This window comes from Mastigoproctus giganteus, chromosome 8 (assembly GCF_048544385.1).
Source record: "Mastigoproctus giganteus isolate SK-2022 chromosome 8, ASM4854438v1, whole genome shotgun sequence".
Lineage (NCBI taxonomy): Eukaryota > Metazoa > Arthropoda > Arachnida > Uropygi > Thelyphonidae > Mastigoproctus > Mastigoproctus giganteus.
In genome coordinates this window covers 76,046,964-76,068,491 of record NC_143582.1, presented here as the reverse complement: position 1 = coordinate 76,068,491, position 21,528 = coordinate 76,046,964, and the positions used below count along the sequence as shown (strand labels likewise).

The window sequence follows — 21,528 nt, the reverse complement described above, 5'->3', positions numbered from 1 at the left end:
CAAAGGTTGGCAGGGTTGTTAATGACAGTAATGGCAGTGTGCTACTGCAACAGGATCTAGATAATTTGGGGAGATGGGCTAAGAAGTGGCAACTGAAGTTTAACCTTGACAAATGCAAAGTACTGCATATGGGTAGAAGTAACCCCAGAGAAACATACCAACTGTGTGGTACTACACTTAAGGTGGTAAAAAATGAAAAAGACCTGGGAGTAATTGTGCAATCAGATATGAGGTTTTCTGAGCAATGCAGACAGGCTGCCAGGGCAGGTCACATGGGGTTTTGTGAATGATATATAGGAATTTTACTAGCAGGGAAAAGGAGGTGATTGTCCCTCTGTATAAGGCAATGGTCAGGCCATGCCTTGAGTACTGCGTACATTTTAGGAAGGCCTCATTTTAGGAAGGATGTAGATTTACTTGAGCGTGTACAGAGAAGGGCAACAAGATTGGTGAGGGGAATGAAGGGATCCTCTTACCAAGAGAGGCTTAAGTTCTGCAAATTGCAGTGGCTGGAAACTAGGCACTTTCACAGTGATCTGATTGAGGTGTATAAGGTCTTGAATGGGTTGAGCACGCTGAATTCTAATGGGATCCTTCCACTTGTTCAGATTACGAACCTAAGGGGGCATAAATTCAAATTAAGAAAAGACAGATGTAGAATAGATGTGCGGAAATTTGCCTTTAGCCAGCGGGTGGTTAAGTGCTGGAACAAACTTCCATCCGTCGTTGTGGAAGTTGATAGGTTGAATAAATTTAAGGAGGAACTGGACAGGCATTTGGAAGGAATGATGTGATTTTTTTTTTTTTTCTTTACACTTGCTTTCTTGCATCACATGCCACTACTACTACTAGTAGAGACATATGATGCAAGAAAGCAAGCATATACAGCATCAGCCAAAAAATTAAAAAAAAAAAAACCCTTCCCATTTCATCCATCCATTGGCTCCAAATGTTTGTCTAGTTCTGCTTTGAATTTTTTTAAGCTGTCAACTTCTACAACGACAGATGGCAGTTTTTTTCAGCAATAAATCACCCTCTGCCTAAAGGCAAATTTCTGCACATCTATTCTACAAGTCTTTAATCAATTTGCATTTATGTCTGCTCAGGTGATTAATCTGGGCAACAGGAAGAATCCCATCAGCATTTTGTTTGCTCAAACCATTCAAGGCCTTATAACACCTCAATCAGATCACCTCACAGGTGCCTAGTCTCCAGACACTGTAATTCGCAAAACTCAAAACTTTCTTTTTAAGAGAAACCCTTTGTTCCATTCGCTAACGTTGTTGCCCTTCTCTGTACTCGTTCCAACAGCTCCATCCTTCTAAAAATGAGGCCTCCAGACCTGTATACAGTACTCAAGGAGTGGCCTGACTATTGCCTCATACAAAGGGATAATCACCTCCTTATCCCTGCTATAAAAATTCCTGTACATTATTGACAAGACACCATGAACTACTCTTGTAGACCGTCTGCACTGCACAGAAAACTTCATATCTGACTGCACAATTACCCTACGTCTTTTTCATTCTCTACCACCCTGAGTGTAGTACCACACAGCTGATACATTACTCTGGGATTACTGCTACCTATATGCAATACTTTGCATTTGTCAATGTTAGACTTCCGTTGCCACCTCTCAGCCCATCTGCCCAACTTTTATAGATCCTGTAGCAGTAGTGTGCTGTCATTAATGATTCTGCCAACCTTCGTATCACCTGCAAACTTCACCATTAAGCCTGATATACCTTCCTCAATGTCATTAATAAATATAGAAAACAACAATGGGACCAACGCCAAAGCCTAGGGGACTACACTAATAACATTAGTCCACAAAGAGCAGTGTTCATTGATTACCACTCTCTGTCTTCTCCCACTCAACTATCCCTTTATCCATATAGTAGTAACACATAAGATTATAGCAGATATCAATGGTTTGATTTCATCAAGGGATTCCTTTATACAGGTGACCCCCACTTAGCGCTGATAATTCATTCCGGAAAAACAGAGCGCTAATTGAATCCGCATTACGCGAGCACCTTATTCCCATAAGGCCACATATGTATTTGTCAGTTGCAGTCGGTGCCATAGGATATTTCCTAATCAATAATAAACGGTAGTGAAAAGATGCACAAATGTTGGTCAAAATATTTAATATTCAAATATTTGTACATATAAAATATTCTGCATTACATACCTATATAATTATGTGGTAACTACTCACGTATCAAAATTAAACTTAAAATTCCAATTAAAATCATGAATTTAATTGATCTGAATTGATTTCATTTAATTGATGAATTTAATCAAGAAAAATGTGTCGATTTTGGGTTGAACTTTGGCCCTCTTCCAAATAAACTAAAAGGGGTATTAATTTTAAATCCCCCGCAGAGTTATCACCCAACAATAAAGTCAACCGATCCTTCGCCGCTTTGAAACCTGGCATATTTTTTCCTTTTTCAATATGAAACTTCTTTTAGGAATTCGTTTCCACAAAAGTCCTGCTTCATCTATGTTAAAAACTTATTGAGAAGTATAACACATAATATCCCTCTTCAATAATTTTAATAAGTTTTTTTTGAAAGTTTCGGCTCCTTAATCTGCACTTGCAGCTTCCCCCTAGATTTTAAATCTATTCAACCAGCCCTTACTAGTTTTAAATGGTTCCATATTTTTTTTTTTTTAGGTGAGTTTTCTTCAGATCATCAACCATAGCCCCAGTTGCTTGCAATGGGACAGCTATCTTTCCCACTGCTAAAATTAATTCTTTATTTTTTTTATAATTGTTCTTACAGTTAAACTTGCAAGTCCTAAATTATGGCACACATCCACTTGTCTGTGACCGAAATCGATTTGCTTCAAAACGTCTAATTTAATTTTCAAATTCAGTCTTTTTCTTACATTTGTAGTCTTCTTACTGCGTCCAGAATTTTTGCTTTTTCATTCTTATCCGCCATTATTAACTCTTCGAAAATGTAACTGCGTTGGTTACATTAATTACGATACAATGTTCGAGTAAACTGTCCGTTACGCACGATGTCTAATACTGTACTGAGTGATGACTAGACTTCGGATAAATGCATATAACGCAAATATTACAAGCAATATACTTGATCATTTTTTAAAATGTTGATCTCGGAACTATGTAACAAGTCACTGTACTGCAATTAAATTAGCGTGCGAGAAAATATCACTGAGCGTGGGAAAATTTCTCAAGTCAGCGTGGGAAACGTTTTAATGCTGTTTTGATATTCATTTTTAAGCTATCGACGCCATCAAATGAAATGATTTCGTTAAATATGCCAAAAATGCAATCTGTAAAAGAGCGTTATAGTGATCTGAGACAGCGTTATAGTCAGATATGGGTTATAATATAAGAACAGCATTATAGCGAATCAGCGTAAAGCGAACTGTGTTATAACGGAGGCCTGCGGTAATACTGAGTGCAAAGTGGAGGAGAAATTCTTGAATTTGAACATAAGAAAGGCACCTGGGGTGGATAAGTTCTATCCAGTTATATTAGCCTTAGCCATAATTATGAGAGCTTCCTTGGACTCAGGGGAGGTACCCATGGACTGGAGATGTGCAAATGTGTCCCCGATTCACAACGGGGGGATCAAAGAGTGAAACATGTAATTACACACCTGTTAGTTTAACTTTGGTTTAGGGAAAATAATGGAGTCACTGGTTAAAGAAGCACTGCAGGATCATCTAGACAAGACTGTAATTATAGTTCAGACACAGCATTTGTTTAAGGGGAAGACTTGTCTGAACAATCTGATTGGATATTATGATGTGGTTACAAAGGAACTAGATGCAAAAAAATAATTTTGATATCATATACTTGGATTTTAGGAAAGCGTTTGGCATTGCTACGCATGGAAGACTACTGTACAAATTGGAGCAGTATGGCATTAAGGGCAAATTGTTGCTGTGGATAAAGGGATGACTGAGTGGGAGAAGACAGAGTGGTAATGAAAGAACACTGCTCTTCTTGGACTAATGTTATTAATGGAATCCCCCAAGGTTCAGTGTGGGGCCCATTGCTGTTTTCTGTATTTATCAATGATATTGATGAAGGTGTATCAGGCTTATTAATGTCCAAGTTGGCAGATAATACAAAGGTTGGCAAGGTTGTTAGTGACAGTAAACTACTGCAACAGGATCTAAAAAAGTTGGGCAGATTGGCTAAGAGGTGGCAACTGAAGTTTAGCATTGACAAAGGCAGCAAAGTACTGTATGTGGGTAACAGTAACTCCAGGATAATGTACAAACTGTGTGATACTTCACTAAAGTAGTGTACAATAAGAAAGAGGGTAATTGTGCAGTCAGATATGAAGTTTTCTGAGCAGTGTCATTCACCTCTGCAGACAGGCTGCCAGGCAGCTCATGGGATCTTGTCAATGATATACAAGAATTTTGTTAGCAGGGATAAGTGATTATCCCCTTGTATGAGACAATGGTTAGGCCACACCATGAGTACTGCATACAGATATGGAGGCCTTAATTTAGAAGGATGTAGAGCTGCTGAAACGAGTACAGAAAAGGGCAACGAGATTGGTAAGAAGAACAAAGGGTTTCTCTGTCCAAGAAAGGCTTAAGTTCTGCAAATTGCAGTGTCTGGAGACTAGGCACCTGTGAGGTGATCTGATCTGATTGAGGTGTATAAGGCCTTGAATGGTTTGAGCAAGCTCAATTTTAATTGGATTTTTCCCCTTTCTCGGATTATACACCTGAGGGGGCATACATTCAAATTGAGGAAAAACAGTTTAGAACAGATGTGCAGAAATATGCCTTTAGCCAGCAAGTGGTTGGTTGCTTGCTGGAACAAACTTCCATCTATTGTTGTGGAAGTTGACAGCTTAAATAAATTCAAGGAAGAACTGGACAAACCTTGGAACGAATGAATGGGTGAAATGGGAAGGGTTTTTTTGGCTGATGCTTGTTTTCTTGCATCCTATGCCTCTACTAATGCTAATATGCACTGATTTTTTTTTCAACATTAAATGCATATTGTTCATAATCCAGTTTTGCAATCTTATCTGGGGAAATTAAGTTCCCAACCTCCTTGTTTAATCAGGAGTCCACCGTACTGGTAATCAGTAAACACTGGGAATCTAATGTCTAAAAGACGCTTTTAGCTTACCTAATATTTTTCTGTCTATGGAGTTCTGGGACTGTCTTTTAGGAAACAATTATGATGCATCGAGAAAGATACTGTAACAGACTATTCACCTCTTCAGAAATGTCGAATCAAAGTTCTATTTCCAACAATGGCATTGCCATTCGGACTTTGCTGTCAGAGCATTTTTAAAACAGAACCAGAAAAAGAGTGAAATTCAGTATTGTTTCCCCCACCCCATCTGGTTGAAATATCCTGCTAGTCAGCACTGCTGTGAGGTGTTACTAAAATACTAGAATGACTTGTCATATTTCATGCTTTCCTGTGCACTTTTCAGATGCCTGACCAAAGGCCACTGTACATCAGTTCTTTCTTCTTTAATATTAGTGTCTGGAAAGTTCTCACACTGAAACTGACAGAACTAATCCATAAAATGTGCTTTTTTTTAATACAAAATTGATTTATATCAATTTGGTACAAAAATCTTGTTCCCCAAATAGCATTACTGGATGATAAATTCATTCTCCATATATGATTATATTTAAATAAAATTAAAATATTAATTTAACTGAATTCATCTGATAATCCATTTGGGTAATTTTGTATCTATGAAAATTACCTAACTGGCAATCCCATCTGAAATTAGCACTTGGCATTAGCATTAGTAGAGGCATATGATGCAAGAAAGCAAGTTTATTCAGCATCAGCCAAAAAAAAAAAAACACACAACCACTATTCCCATTTCACCTCTCCGTTCGTTCGAAATACCTGTCCAGCTGAGCCTTAAATTTATTTAGGCTATCAACTTCAACAACAAGTGATGGAAGTCTATTCCACAAACCAACTGCCCGCTGGCTAAAGGCAAATTTCCGCACATCTATCCGACATCCGTCCTTCCTCAATTTGAATTTATGCCCTCTCAGGTGATTATTCTGAGCAAGAGGAAGAATCCCATCGGCACTGAGCATGCTCAAGCCATTCAAAGCCTTATACACCTCTATCAGATCACCTCGCCGATGCCTAGTCTCCAGACTGTAATTTGCAAAACTTAAGCCTTTCTTCGTAAGAGCAACCCTTTGTTCCATTCACTAATCTTGCTGCCCTTCTCTGTACTCGTTCCAGCAGCTCTACATCCTTCTTGAAATGAGGCCTCCAGACCTGTATACAGTACTCAAGGTGTGGCCTGACCAATGCCTTATACAAGGGAATAATCACATCCCTATCCCTGCTAGAAAAATTCCTGTATATCATTGACAAGACACCATGAGCTACTCTTGCAGCTCGTCTGCACTGCTCAGAGAACTTCATATCTGCCTGCACAATTACCCCCAGGTCCTTTTCATTCTCTACCACTGTCAGCGTAGTACCACAGAGTTAATACGTTGATCTGGGGTTACTGTTTCCCATATGTAGTACTTTACATTTGTCAATATTAAACTTCATTTGCCACCTCTCAGCCCATCTGCTCAACCTTTCCAGATCCTGTTGCAGCAGCATAGCATCAGTAGTGTTCTTAACAACCCTGCCAACCTTCGTATCATCTGCAAACTTGGACATTAAGCTTGATATACCATCATCAATATCATTTATAAATACAGAAAACAACAATGGACCCAACACTGAACCCTGAGGAACTCCACTAATAACATTAGTCCACGTTGAGCAGTGTCCATTGATTACCACTCTCTGTTTTCTGCCACTCAACCATCCCTTTATCCATAGCAGCAATTTGCTATGGATAAAGGGATGGCTGATATATTTGGATCTTAGAAAAGCCTTTCTAAGATCCAAATATATAATATCAAAGTTATTCCCTGCATCCAGTTCTTTTGTGACTACATCATAGTATCCAATCAAATTGGTCTTGTCTGACCAATTTCATAGTATCCAATCAAATTGGTCAGACAAGACCTGCCCTTAACCGTATCCCCGTCCATTGGGGTACATACCAGCCCCAACTGGGTTTAGCAAGTTAATTCTATACTTTTTACTCTAATTACAGAGCTGAAACTCGCTATAGTTGGAGCCAGAACTGTTTTCTTGAATTTTCCCACTTGAATTTTCAAAACTTTCTATTGAATTTCACGCAAATGACAAAAATGTGACATCAAGTATGCAATTTTTTAGGCCTTTTCAATTAATTTTTTTACCCCCGCCCTAACCAGCCTAGAGCTTATGAAACCCGACACTTGATTCATTTTTTGGTGTAAAGCGCACGAATTTCTTTTTACGGAGAGGAGCAGTTCTGATAAACAACTCCGCGTGAATACGAGCGAAGCGTGGGAAGTATATATCACGTCACCAGTACAGCTACATCGAGACGGTAAGGGAGAAGTGTAAATAAACAAAAGACGAACAGGAGCTACTGTTTTTGACATAAGAAGCAATAAAGCCATACGGTACCAATAACAGTTTATGGAAGGTGAACAGATCATATATCTTATCTTCAACGTGTATTGCTCCTACGAACAGAAGATCAAGGAAATTCATCTGTTGGAAACGGGTAAAACTGGTGTAATACTGATAACACTGCAATGCGCATTTGATAAAAAAAAAAAAAAAAAAAAGTTTGCTTTATTGTCATTGTTTTTAGTAAACAATATCAGAACAGCAGTTTCCTGGGTTTGATCTTCTAACCAAATTTCGAGAAAATATTTCTATTTATAGCTGCGTTATAAACTTCGAAACTGGTGCATCAAAAGAAAGAAAAAAAAATCATCTGCTATGAATTTCTTTCTTTCTTGAAATGTGTATTGTTCACATAACTGCAATATTTGTAACAATACAAAGCTAACAGATTACAACTAACGGCTGCTCAAAAAGTATCGTTAGAAGATATTTGCTTGTTACGCTTTGATGTCATCGCAAAGGTAGAAATTCTGTTTTAGCTCAGAAGCCAAATAAATTCACTATCCACAGTCATAATGCTGTTCTGAACTGCAATAAACAGATAAACTCTGCTGACAAATAGACTTACTCCCCATCACTTTTATTGTTTTACTGTGGTTTTTGGCAGATGAGTCGGTGACTGCTAAATGCAGTGCGGTTTCTCTCTCTCTCTCTATCTCAGGATCTCTGACCGTGTGGTCATCACTTAATATAAACAGAAAATTTGTTTGTCGGAATACTGCCCATCAATTATCAACTCTTTTACCGACCTTCTAATGTATGTTGTGTTCAAATAATCCACTTTGTGAAATTCGAAAGTGCTACATCAATTAGGAGCAAAAACGGTTTCCCCCAACATAAAGAATTACTTTATAGGTATAATAATGATTTTACTGACTGGAAGAAAGTGTCCACAATAAAACAATTGTACAAGGCGAAAACATGCAGTCACTCAAAGGATAAGCAATACAGCGATGTTTGAAATTTATAATGCAGTTCACTAGCTAATATTTCCAGAGGAATTATTCTGGATTTTTTATCAAATGAGCACCAGACCAAAATCGGACTAATTAGTAATTCCGCATCCTAGGATGAACTGACTAATTAGAACTCCAGCATCTGTGATGAAACGTCATGCACACCGATATCATTTGCTACAGCAATAATGTAAAGAAACAAAGCAAAATATTGTAACAGAGCTATAATGCAAAATAATGTTAGAAAGTAAAAATGCAAAATATTGTTCTCTAAAACAATTGCAGTTTCGGCATCCTAGGATGAAGCTGACTTAGAGCTGCAATGCTGTTTTTTTTTTTTATTATTATTATTATTTATTTTTTGTTTTGTATGGGCAGCTCCTAGAACAAAAGTTCATCTCGGCCTCGTTGCTCTGTTCAGTTTTTACGCATTGTCAGGGTAAGGCCAGTGTGTGTCGTGAAAAAAAAAAAATCATTCCGCTTAGGAATATCCCATGTTGGATGAAGACAGATGAAAAGGAAGGCAAGAGAGAGAGAAAAAAATTTTTCATCCCGCAAGGGAGAAAGTGACAGAAAAGAAAAACTGTTTGTGAGCTTATGTGTGTGTTCTGTATTGTGATGTTGTATTTGGGCATTCTGGCTACCTGGAAGCAGCGATCACCTGGACGACTGCCTCCAGGTACTCGTCCCTAGCAGGAGGGCAGGATCTCCCCTACTAACTGCACGCCCTCCTCCCTGGGGAACTACTAGTAGTAGTAGTGACATGTGATGCAAGAAAGCAAGTGTATGAGCTTATGCAGCATCAGCCAAAAAAAAAAAAGTTTCCCAGGGAGGAAAGAAAAACTTGTATAAGATGAAGAGAGGGAAGGAGAAAAGAGGAAAAGCACTATCCCGGCCCAGGGAAGCCCCAATCGAGGATGGATTGCTAGAACAACACAAGAAAAAAAAAATAATAATAATATAATAAAATAAAATAAATAAATAATAAATAAAATAAATGAAAGTTAGCGCTCTGGACATTTGACAGTCTCTTGGCCTTCTCCCCACCAAAAGGGTATTTTTTATTTCTCTTTCTCTCTCTCTCTCTCTCTCTCTCTCTCTCTCTCTCTCTCTCTCTCTCTCTCTCTCTCTCTCTCTCTCTCTCCAGGGTTGGACTAGAAAGGGTGGACTCCCTCCCCTAAGGAGTTTTTCCCCCTCAAGTGAAAGAAGGGAATTGGAAATTTCATGGAAATGAACCCTGTTTTTCTTCATTCGGTGAACGGCTACTCTGTCAGCGCAAGAGAAGTGAAATTACATTTGCAGCTCAGAATGGAATTCAAACATTGAAACACGTGACATTTTATGGTGAATTTTTCGGGCGTTGTGTGATAATGAAAATTCAATTTTTCTCTGGAAATTTTTTGATGATATCAAATGCATATCAAGGAAATATTGAAGTATTCAATAACAATTACTTACAATTTCCCAATCCTCACTACGAGTAATGGATTGTTCTCACAATCTGTTACTAGCTGCGCATTTTTTTTCCCCGTTTGTATACCAGGTGAGATGCATGTGAAGTTCCTTCGATATCAGTTTTCGAAGTTTATAACGCAGCTATGAATAGAAATATTTTCTTGAAATTTCGTAAGAAGATCAAATATACATCCATGAAACTGCTGTTCCGATTTAGTCCTCTAGAAACAATTACAATAAAGCGAACTTTTTTTTTTATGAAATGCGCATTGTAGTGATCAGTTTTACGATAGTTTTTTTCTTTCCGTTTCCAGTATAGCTTCCAGTAGATGAATTTCCTTGATTTTTTTTAGTAGATAATACATATTGAAGAAAGGAAATGCAATATTTTAGTTTTTCAAAACCAATTCGTTGCAATTCTTTCGTACAACAATTACGAAAAGCAATAAAGCTACTGTTGTGAGTGAGCCATGCAAATTAGTGTTCGCAAGTAATGGTGCTCAACTGTTTGTTTTCCACGAAAGTTGTTTACAGTTTCATTTTCTCCTTGGATCACCTTGGTAACGTTAATGACATAAGCTTGACCAGTCAATTATCTCTCTGTGTGTGCGTTGATTCGTTTTAGCCAGAGGCGCCGAGCTGACGCATGAATTTTTGAACTAATGAAGTAACGCGTTTTATTTTCAAAGCTTGGATCTTGTTTTGCCGACATCAAAATTTAATAAATTGAAATGTGATCATACATTTTTGCTGTTTTAGAGTGAATTAATAGTTTTTGCTGAGCGCTAAAGGTAGGAAATCAAAGAATATACTTCTGTTTATGTATATTGAGAGTTTCAATTTGGAAAATTGAGTAGAAATTATGAAAATTATTAGTTTTCTTCGGGGGAACCAAATTTCGAGTTAGGGTTAAAAATTGGACAAAAACAGGGCAGACTTTGACCGGGTTAACAAAACCATGCTGTGTCTGAGCTATAACTGAATTCTTGTCTAGATGATCCTGCAGTGCTTCTTTAACCAGTGCCTCCATTAATTTTCCTGGAACCGAAGTTAAACTAACAGGTCTATAATTATTTGTGTCAGCTTTTGATCCTCCTTTGTGAATTGGGGTTACATTTGCACATCTCCAGTTTATGGGTACCTCCCCTGAGTCCAAAGAAGCTCTCATAATTATGGCTAGGGGTTTGCTTACTTCCTTTGCTGCCTCCTTTAATATAACTGGATAGATCCCATCCACCCCGGGTGCCTTTTTTATGTTTATCCTCAACAATTTCTCCTCCACTTTCCTCTCAGTTATTAGAAAATCATCTAGCTCACTGCCAATGTTTACTTCACCTACGACATTCCCCTTCCTGAATAACTCATGTGTGAATGTAGATGCAAAATACTCTTTTAGATTGTTAGCCACCTGAGCAGGATCCTCAACTGTTGAACCATCAACATCCAGTGGACCAATCTGATTCATCCCTTTCCTTCTTGAGTTTACATAAGTAAAGAACTCTTTGCTGTTTTTCTTTGCATCCCTTGCCAAAGATATCTCGTAATCTGCCTTCGCCTGCCTAACCTCCTTTGTGACTTGGTTACAGACCAACTTATATCTATCATAGGCTTCCATGTCACCCATTAATTTGTATGTATCCCATGCATTTTTCTTCTCTGCCATATGTCTCATTAGTTCATCTGACAACCATTTAGGCCTGAACCTTGAACAATATTTCTTGGTTGGTATGTAAAGCCTGGTAGCTTCCAAGATTAGTTCCTTGAATGCTTCCCATTTTATAGGCGTCTCCGTAGCCAGGTGGGAAGGAGCAGCAGTGCATAGCACATGCTTCTTGATTAGACTGGGGTTCGAGCCTGTCACCACCAAATACGGAGGATGCGGGAAGGTCAGGGAATGACCACCGCATATCCCGGAGCAATATGGCCTTAGTTGCTAATGCTCCTAAAAACCAAATAACAACAACAACAACAACAACAACAGCTTCCCATTTTGAATTTGCTGTTGGTAACATCATCAGTTAGTCCCACTGTATAGAATTTAAATACTGTCTCAGACCATCATAGTCGCCTTTACGAAAGCAAAAACCCTTCCCTTTACCTCTGATGATAGTTACCTCCTTGAGTAAATCCCACTTCAGCACACTGTGATCACTGCCACCTAGTGGGTTCCTTTATCTGCAGATTCTTAATGCATGAAGAATCACTACTGATAATCAGATCAAGAGTATTACTCCCTCTAGTTGCCTCCCGAACATGCTGGTGTAGAAAACAATCATCCAATAAATCCACAAAAGCCTTGCTAGTGTGTGAGTGACCAACCCACAAATGATATAAGGAAACACACAACACTTTCAAATGATATAAGGAAACACACCTTCGTCTCAGTAATTCACAATACAAAGTCAACTGGGTGCCAAACTAAGTTCGCAATTTACCAAATTTATTCATAAGTCATACAGCTTCTGTTATGCATGTATTAAATATTTGAAATAATAACACTCCATTAGATTGTATCAGCATACAAATCACCTTGATAGTACAACATGTAAATTTAAAATAACATTTTTGTTTTACTGCATTTAAGGTTTTACCATGTCAACTTTCAATATTCGTGGCATATTCTTTCTGTACTTTTTTTTTTTTTTTTTTGTAATTGTGATTGACAAAGGAAGGAAGCAGTTAGTAATTCAATGACTGGAAAGGGGGCAGTGTTTTTTCTTGTATTTCTTGACAAAAATTAATTTTCTTAAAAAAAAAACTAAATCTTTAATTATATTAGTTTTTAATGAACTTTAAGCTCTTTTATTAATGTTTATTGCTTTCTAAATTGAGAGTGTATACTGAAAGGACAGAATTCATAGGATAACTGGTTCCTGGGCAAAGCGATGCTATCATCCCTCTTGCTAGTGGACGAACCCACCGCTTGGCAGGTATATAGGCACGCTGCATTCATGTACATGGTAACTCGATGTCAGTATGGATAAACATGAGTTAACCAACTTTGAAAGAGGAATGTTAGTGAGTGCCCAACACATGGGTCATACCATCATGGAGGTGGTACAGAAATTGCCCTCTCCCAGTTCAATAGTATCAAGAGTGGATTGAACTACACCATTTCTGAATAACATCTCATCATGGACAACGCTGTGGGTGGAGAAAGGTGGTGAGTGAACGTGGCCATCGGCATCTGCCTCGCATTGTTTCAGCCAACCAGAGAGCGACAGTGGCACAAATCACCACCGACTTCAATGAGGGAGGTGCCAGAAACGTCTCACCAAGACCATCAGGCGATCATTAGCTGCAATAAGTTATGGGAGCCACCGACCAACCAGAGTCCCATTGCTAACACCATGACACAGAATTCTACACCTCAAATGGGCGAAAGAACGTCGGCACTGGACTTTGGAGACAGGTCTCCTGGTCCTACAAGTCCAGCTTCCAGTTATTTTGAGTGGAACGGGAGGGTGCATATCAGGTGGTTGCTATGCACCCGTTATCATTATTTCAACAAGGAACTGTTGGTAATGGTCTAGGGCGTGTTCGATGGCACATGTTGGGACCTCTGGTATGTCTAGACGCATCTCTGAATGGTCCAGGTTACGTGTCCATCCTTGTAGACCATCTGCATACCTTCATGGTCATTGTGCACCCACAGGGCAATGGACTCTTCCAACAGGACAATGCGCCTCCCCACAGAGCCACAGTGACTAGAATATGGTTCGAAAAGCATTCTGCAGATTTTATCACCGTGGAATGGTCTCCCCGTTCACCAGACGTGAACCCTGTGGAGCATCTTTGGGATGCTGTGGAAAGGTCCATTCGAGCTTTGGATCCTCCACCCAGGAATGCGACGGAATTATGGACAGCGGTGCAGCAAGCATGGATGGAAATACATATGGAACGCTTTTGTGAACTAGTGGACTGAATGCCTCCCTATGACTGCCCTTATCCGGGCAAAAGGGAGGCCCACACGTTACTAGGTAGGTATCCCATGGTTTCTGTCCACTCAGTGTATATCATCCCTGAGCCATAATAAAATGCATTGCATTGGAAATAAAAACATCCAAATAAAATTTGTCTCCTCTCTCCTGCTAATAATTTTTTCAGTGTTATAGGTGCTTTATCCTTACTTTTATGTATTGTCTTTCTACCAAAAAATAAATAGATTTTATTATTAAATATTAATCAAAATTCTTCACAAATATGTTTAAACAAATTTAAAAAAGATTTAAAATAGGATGCAAAACATTAATTTTAAATCTTAATAACACTGTTTATGTACACAATCATATTCATTGTGTTCACTAACCATTTTCACTGAGATTTCTTTCCCCATTTATAAATTGCATTATGAATAATCATTACAACAGGCTATCAGTATCTTCAACAAAACTATTTACAGATGAGGCTAATGTATCATAGAAGTTGGCTGTAAACCAAGGTCTATATATCAGTATTGCCAACATAACATAATGCAAGGCAAGGAAATGCATATTATTAGCCATATGGTGCAAGGAAGCCTGAGGCTTATGCTGCACCAGCCAAAAAAAAATTCAAGTTACCCTGAGAGAGAGAGAGAGAGAGAGAGAGAGAGAGAGAGAGAGAGAGAGAGAGAGAGAGAGAGAGAGAGAGAGACAGATGTAGAAAGGAATCACCAAGAAAGAGAAGAATGATGATATCCAGCTCAGGACCCTGGGTGCACCAAAACCTATAACTCACCAGATGTGAGCCCCTACAGCTAGCAAAAAAAAAAAACCACTTCATTTGCTCATTTCTGCGAATAATTTGCCCAGGCCACTTACACTTCATTTATGTTATCTCTGAAATCTAGGCATACGCCTAGTTTTCAGAGATTTCAATGCAGTGTAAGTGGCCTGGACAAATTATTGGCAGAAATGAGCAAATGAAGTGAGGTTTTTTTTTTTTTTTTGCCCAACAACTAACCTTGTTGCTCCCTTTCCAGTGAATCTATGTCCTTCCTAAAATGTTTCCAATTTTTTCTACATGCAATAGTCTATATGTGGCCTAACCATTTGCATTATACAATGGGATAATCACCTTTTTGTTCCTACAGGCAAAGTTCTTGTATACTATTGACAGAACTCCATGGGCTGTTGTAGCAAACCTGTTTGATGAAAAAATTTCATGTCAGACTGTACCCCTAGGTATCAATTACTCCTAGGCCTTTTCCCTTATCAACTACCTTGAGAAAGGTATATCATTCTGGGATTGTGGCTACACAGATGCAATACCTTGCATTTATTAATGTTAAACCTCAAGTTGCCACTTTTCAGCGCACACCCACTTAAGTTTATCCAGATCTTCTTGAAGTAGTATATCCACTGTCATTAAGTACTGTGCTCATGTTTGCATCATATCAAACTTGAAATACCTACATCAATATCATTAATACATATTAATACATACCAAACCTATGCCAAAGTCTCCAAACTTTCACTACAAAGTATTAAACCTACCAACTTACATTAATACTAGGCCCCATCTTAGACCTAGGCATGTGCCTAGGGCCTGTAAGTGGCAATGAACATAGCCAAAATCATAATGTGACACTGTAGGAAATAGAAAGGGGTATCGAAGGAGTGTTGCCAATTATACTGTTGACATTTCAGTAAATACGATGTCAAGCAATAGCATAAAAAGTATTATGTTTAAGTCTTATTTTTCACTTTCTCGTGACCCCTCAAACTTCTTCCGGGATCCCCAATGGGGTTAGGAACCTCTGTTTTACATAGATGCCATATTTTTGTATTTGTCATTTCTGTAGTGAATTTTTATATTTTATTTGTGTGTTAATTTTGATTTTGTTTTGTAGAGTATTAATCGTTTCAAATCATTGGGAATAATAGAATAAGCATCTTATTTTGCAATATTTCTGTGTTCAATTTGTTTTGTGAAATGTATTTATCTGTATCAAATAAGTATTGAACAAACAGCCACCTCATTTTAGAGCATAGTAGTATAATATTAGTATTTAAAAGGCAGTTTCAAGCAAGAATTATTGACAAGATGACTTTCTGAATGCACCATTGGTGCCATGACCTCACAAAACAGCACCAAAATCTATCCATTTATCATTATTAATCCAAAAACATTTTTAAAGGGCCCCAAAAATAAAAACATTTGCCTAGAGCCCACATATCCTCAAGTTAGGCCCTAACTAATACTTCTGGAAGCTTTGTGGGATGATTAATTATTTTGGATTTTCCAGGCACATTGACTACCTTGGTTATGGCGCACCAGTTCATATGGTTTTTATCATGTATTGTGTCTGCACAAGTATGTGTACTCACTGGTTTGGTTGCATGTTGTGTGGCCTAAAAAACCAGGGAAAGCTCACAGGAAAACTACCCTCTCTACTTAAGATTAGATAGCTACATTTACACTGAAAAGGTCTTTAAGAATTCCTCCTGTGAAAAATAGGATGTTAACTCAGATCTATCCAAATGAGTGATGTGTTGTGGAAGTTAGACTCTACTTTTATCACTTCAGTTGTATTCTTGGTAAATCAGCAGGACAGGTTGATATTGTTCCTATTAAAACCATATCTTAACTCAGCAGTCAGAAACAGTACAGAGGCATTTCCTTCATTGAATTTTCTAAGCAGTATTTAAAAACTATATATTCTACACACACATGAACAAATAAACAAACAAAGAAACATAAATACATGCAAAAATATTAACCTACTTAAATTTACTAGCTTCAAGAACTTCGCATATTTGTCTTCCTAACTGTGAATACTGTGTTTCAACAAATACCAACACTTTGGGACCCAATCGCAACTGCGCTGTTGTAGAATGGAAGTTGGGAACATTTTTGTACAGAAGTGACTGTGGATGGACAACTTCTCCAGAATGGCACTTAAAAGTAGAATACTGAGGTGTGTGAATAAAGCTGGAAAAAAGATGAAATAAAATTAAATGCATACATGATAGCCAGTTATTAGAAAAAATATCAAAAAAGTATTATTAATATAATTTCAACTGGAGATCTCTCTATTTCAGGTTTAAAATAGGAAAAAAAAAAAAAAAAAAAACTCTCAACATAGTTTCCAAACTGGAAACAAACACTATAAGTTTTGGTTCTTGCATAAGTTTATAACCTTCTCATTCAAACATGCACACCTTCTCATTCAAAAATCATAAAATAGCAACCTTTGAATGACTGGTTGGCTCTGTTTTTTTATAATTTTTTTAAAATTCTTTTATAATTTTTTTTTTTAATACAGCTTGACTTTTGAAACAGCAAATATAAATATAGACTTTTGAAACACACCTTCTCATTGGTAATGCATTTCACATTTATTTTTTTTAACTAGCCTCTAAGATGCAAAGCACAATTAGTGCAGTACATATGAAGAACCCACTTCTTGTCCTGATTATCTATTTTGCAGCCAAAATCAGTTCACATGCTCTCTTTAACAGGGACATTAAACACTGAGAGATTTAATAGTGTAATCACTGAACACATAACAAAAGCTATCTGATGAATCAATGCACTGATGTGACATTTTAAAAGCACATTCTACAAATGACACAAACTATAAAAAAGCATGGGTTTACTTAAAGTAAGAATGTTAACTAGGGGCTTGGAGGAGGAACAGGCATTCTGCGTATTATTAGACACAGTCTAAAACACTGATGGATCCAATATCTTTCTATTTTAGAAGATTTAAGAGAAGTCTGGTTGGCCTATCTCCCTAAATTCTGCTCATGCACACCTTCTCATTCATAAGTCCTGTTAGGTCACTTTGGTGACAACAAATGTGTAGAATGGTTCTCTTCAAGACACCACATGAAGTGGAAAAGAAGGTCAGTATGAAGAGGAAAAGACCAACCCCTCCAGAGCTTTATTAAATATGACAGCATAATGAAACAAATGGCCCTCAGTCTCTAGAGGCTTTCACTCTCCATCTTACAGCAGAGAGAGGATCAAGAGTGCAAATAGAGGGTCCAAAGGATCTCTGGGTATCACCAGGCTGACATGCACAGAAACTGAACTTGGCCTCTTACAATGTAAGATTGCTCATCAGTGAAGACAGGACATTGGAGATAGAAAAGGAATTAGAAAATGTGAGTTGGAATATTGGCTGAAACAAGAAGAAATTAATCACAAGTTTATCAAGTGTAACTCTGATGTTGTTGTTGTTGTTGGTATGAAAGTTTCACGACACAAGGGCAACTGTGGCCAATGTGTGTCTGTCAGCGTCATTACGTTCATTTTAATGATTTAGGATGGATATATCAGAGTGCATTTATTATTCCTAGATGTTTAATATATATAAAGAGCTCACTTAGGTTTGCCTTGTCACCAAGTACATGAGAGAGGGTTAGAGGAGCTTGCAAGTTTGCTAATGATTGGAAGGATGTGGCTCGAACGGATGAATAGGATGGACAATCAATCAGGATATGCCTTACTGTAAGTTGTATCTGACAGACAGAGCAGAGCGGTGGATCTTCTCTTAAAAGTAAATGTTTGTGAGTGAGGAAGGTATGTCCAATGCGCAGTCTTGTTAATATAACTTCCTCCTGTCTATTTGTACGTGAACTAGATCGCCAAAAACATAGGTCTTTTTTTATTCTGCGAAGTTTATTGCACGATTGGTCCCTCCAAAGTTGTTTCCAGATGGAAGTATATTTGGTACGAAATACATCCCTATAATCTGTAAATGGTACAAACTGAAAGTTATCTTGTATATTAAGATCTGGATTTTTTGCGGCTTGGTCTGCATGATTATTTCCTAGAATTCCAGCATGGCTGGGAATCCAACAGATAGACACTTGTTTTCTTGCTTTATGCAAAACTTAGAGTTGTTTTTTGATATGCTAAATCAAGGAATTTGAGGAATATTTGCTGTTCTGTAAAGCTGCTACTGCACTACGGGAGTCAGTATAGATTAGAGCAGGTAGAAGTTGATGCTTGGTAATATCATCCAGTGCTAGTTTAATAGCATATAATTCTGCTGTGAAAATACTGCAAACATGAGGCAAGGAGACAGATATAATATATTCCGGTAAAACTACTGCGGCACCTACTGAGTTGTTCGATTTTGAACCATCTGTGTAAATCTGATGACTGGTTCTATTTTCAAAACTGTGCAGTGCATGAAGCTTCTGTATAACGATTGTAGAGATTTCTTTTTTATTCCTGTTTGTAAGATGTGATATGGATAAAGGCACAGTCGGAATCCAAGGAGGTTCTGAGTTTATATCTACTGAAGAAATGTGCTGGAAATGTATTTCATAAACTTGAGCTAAGTGTCTGAGGCGCAGTCCTACTGGTTTATTTTCATTTGGCTTGCAATCATAATTACTCGTCCATGGTGGATTGTGAATAATGGACCAATTTGGATGTGATGGTTGACCGTATATTTTTGCCGCATACATGCACAGTAGATAATCTCGTCGAAGATGCAGCGGAGGTTCCGAAGCATCTGCATACAGGCTGTAGATTGGTGAAGTTCTAAATGCTCCTAGAGCTATTCAGAGGGCATTATGATGAATGGTATCTAGGCGACGTAAGATGCTCCTTCTTGCTGAAGCAGGAGATCCATAAACTAAACGAGATCTAATCAAAGTTTTATATAATAGTAATAATGTGGACCTGTCGGCTCCCCAGGCCATTGAAGATACTGTGCGCAAGATGTTAAGTTTTAAGAGGCAACTAGTTCGAAGTCTTAGTATATGTTCCTGAAAGTTTAGTTTTCTGTCTATTGTTAAGCCCAAAAAGGAGAAATTTTGAACAACAGGTAGAGCAATTTTATTTAAGTATAAGACCGGTTCAGGATGAAGACCACGCATTTTACAGAAGTGTATAACAACTGATTTTTTCTCAGATATTCTATATTCATTATTTTGAGTCCATACTTCTATTTTGTTTATGGATAATTGCAGCTGTCGTTCAATTGTGTTCATGCTTTGTGATTGAAATGAAATGGAAAGATCATCTGCATACATATATATTTCCAATGGTGAGGGTATAACCTTTGTGATATTGTTCACCCGCAGTGCAAACAGGGTTGCACTTAACACTGAGCCCTGGGGAACCCCTTCCTGTTGTATATAGATTGTAGATAACCAGCCTTTATATCGTACCTGAAATGTTCTGTCGGCAAGAAATTTTTCTATAAATTGTGGAAGTTGTCCTCTGTATCCTAATTGAAATAGATCTCGTAGAATTCCGAATCTCCATGTTGTGTCAAAGGCTTTTTCAAGATCTAGATTTACCATCACCATATGCTGCTTTCTTATAAACGAGTTTCTAATATTTGTTTCCACTTTGACATGTAGGTCAAGTGTTGATCTATTTTTCCTAAATCCAAATTGGTGGGGTGATAAAACATTCTCTTTTTCCAGCAACCACGTAAGTCTATTATGCACCATTCGTTCAAGGATTTTTCCCAAGCAGCTGGTCAGTGAAATCGGGCGATAATTATATGTATAGGAAGGATCTTTTCCGGGTTTGGGAAATGCAAGGACAATTGCATGCCGCCATATGGATGGATACAGGTTGTTCAGAAAAATTCTATTATATAGAGCTAGCAGGATTTCCAGATAGGCAGAGTTTAGGTGTTGTATCATAGTATAATAAATGCCATCGGGACCTGGTGTGCTATTTGGTAATTTTGTAATGGTTGTAAGTAATTCCTCTTTTAGAAATGGTAGATTATAAGAATGAGATATCTTGATAGAGAAATTCAATTTACTCCGTTCAGCTTGCTCTTTATATTTTTGAAAGTCAGTGCTGTAGTTTGTAACTGCTGATATGGAAGCGAAAGATTCAGCCAAAGTTTCTGATATCTGATCTGTTTGAAAAACGTCCTGCCCTTTCCAATGGAAGATTGGAGATTGTGTGATTGGATATCTTCCACTTAAAATCCGAATTTTTTTCCACACCAAACCAGGATTCGAGTTCCTAGTAAGTGTAGAAACGAACACGATCCAAGACTTTTTCTTTGCTTTTTTCCGAATTCTCCTTGCTTCAGCTTTGGCTTTTTTATATGCAATTAAATTGGCGGTAGTTGGGTATTGACGGAATCTATTCCATGCTCGATTTTGTTTTGTTTTTGCTGTTGCACATTCTGCATTCCACCAAGAGTTGTACCGTGCCTGCCTTGCCTTACTTATTTGAGGTATTGTAGCTTTGGAAGCTTCTAGCAGTTGATCGTTGATATATAAGACAGCATCATCTATTGGCAGGGTTTCTATTAATTGCTTATCCAGTTTGATTAATTGCATATATTTACTCCAATTAGCTTTTTTAAAATTCCATACTGTTCTGGTTCCTTCTGTAAGAGTTGATTGTGTCTGTATGGAACATACTATCGGAAAATGATCACTGTTGTAAGGATCATTCAACACAAACCATTTTATACTAGGATAAATTGATGGAGAACATATTGTTAAGTCTATTGCAGAGGTGATACCTGTAGACAAACTGATATAAGTGTGAGATCCGGTATTCAGTAAATTCAGTTGTTGATCATCTATGAGAGTTTCGATTATGTTACCTCTATTGTCTGTGTGAGTAGATCCCCACAAATGATGATGGGCATTCATATCTCCCATA

The 21,528-nt window shown here is 37.8% G+C and overlaps 1 protein-coding gene across 3 annotated transcripts in view; it reads right to left on the bottom strand.

Moving 5' to 3' along the window:
* LOC150081647 (bifunctional heparan sulfate N-deacetylase/N-sulfotransferase-like) overlaps nucleotides 1-21,528 on the bottom strand; it is a 160,294-nt gene that overhangs the window by 122,914 nt on the left and 15,852 nt on the right. For all 3 annotated transcript variants that reach the window (XM_090379507.1, XM_090379508.1, XM_090379509.1), the window contains exon 3: nucleotides 16,648-16,854. In XM_090379507.1, coding sequence (XP_090235633.1) covers nucleotides 16,648-16,854 — 207 coding nt within the window. The remainder of the gene's footprint in view (nucleotides 1-16,647; nucleotides 16,855-21,528) is intronic.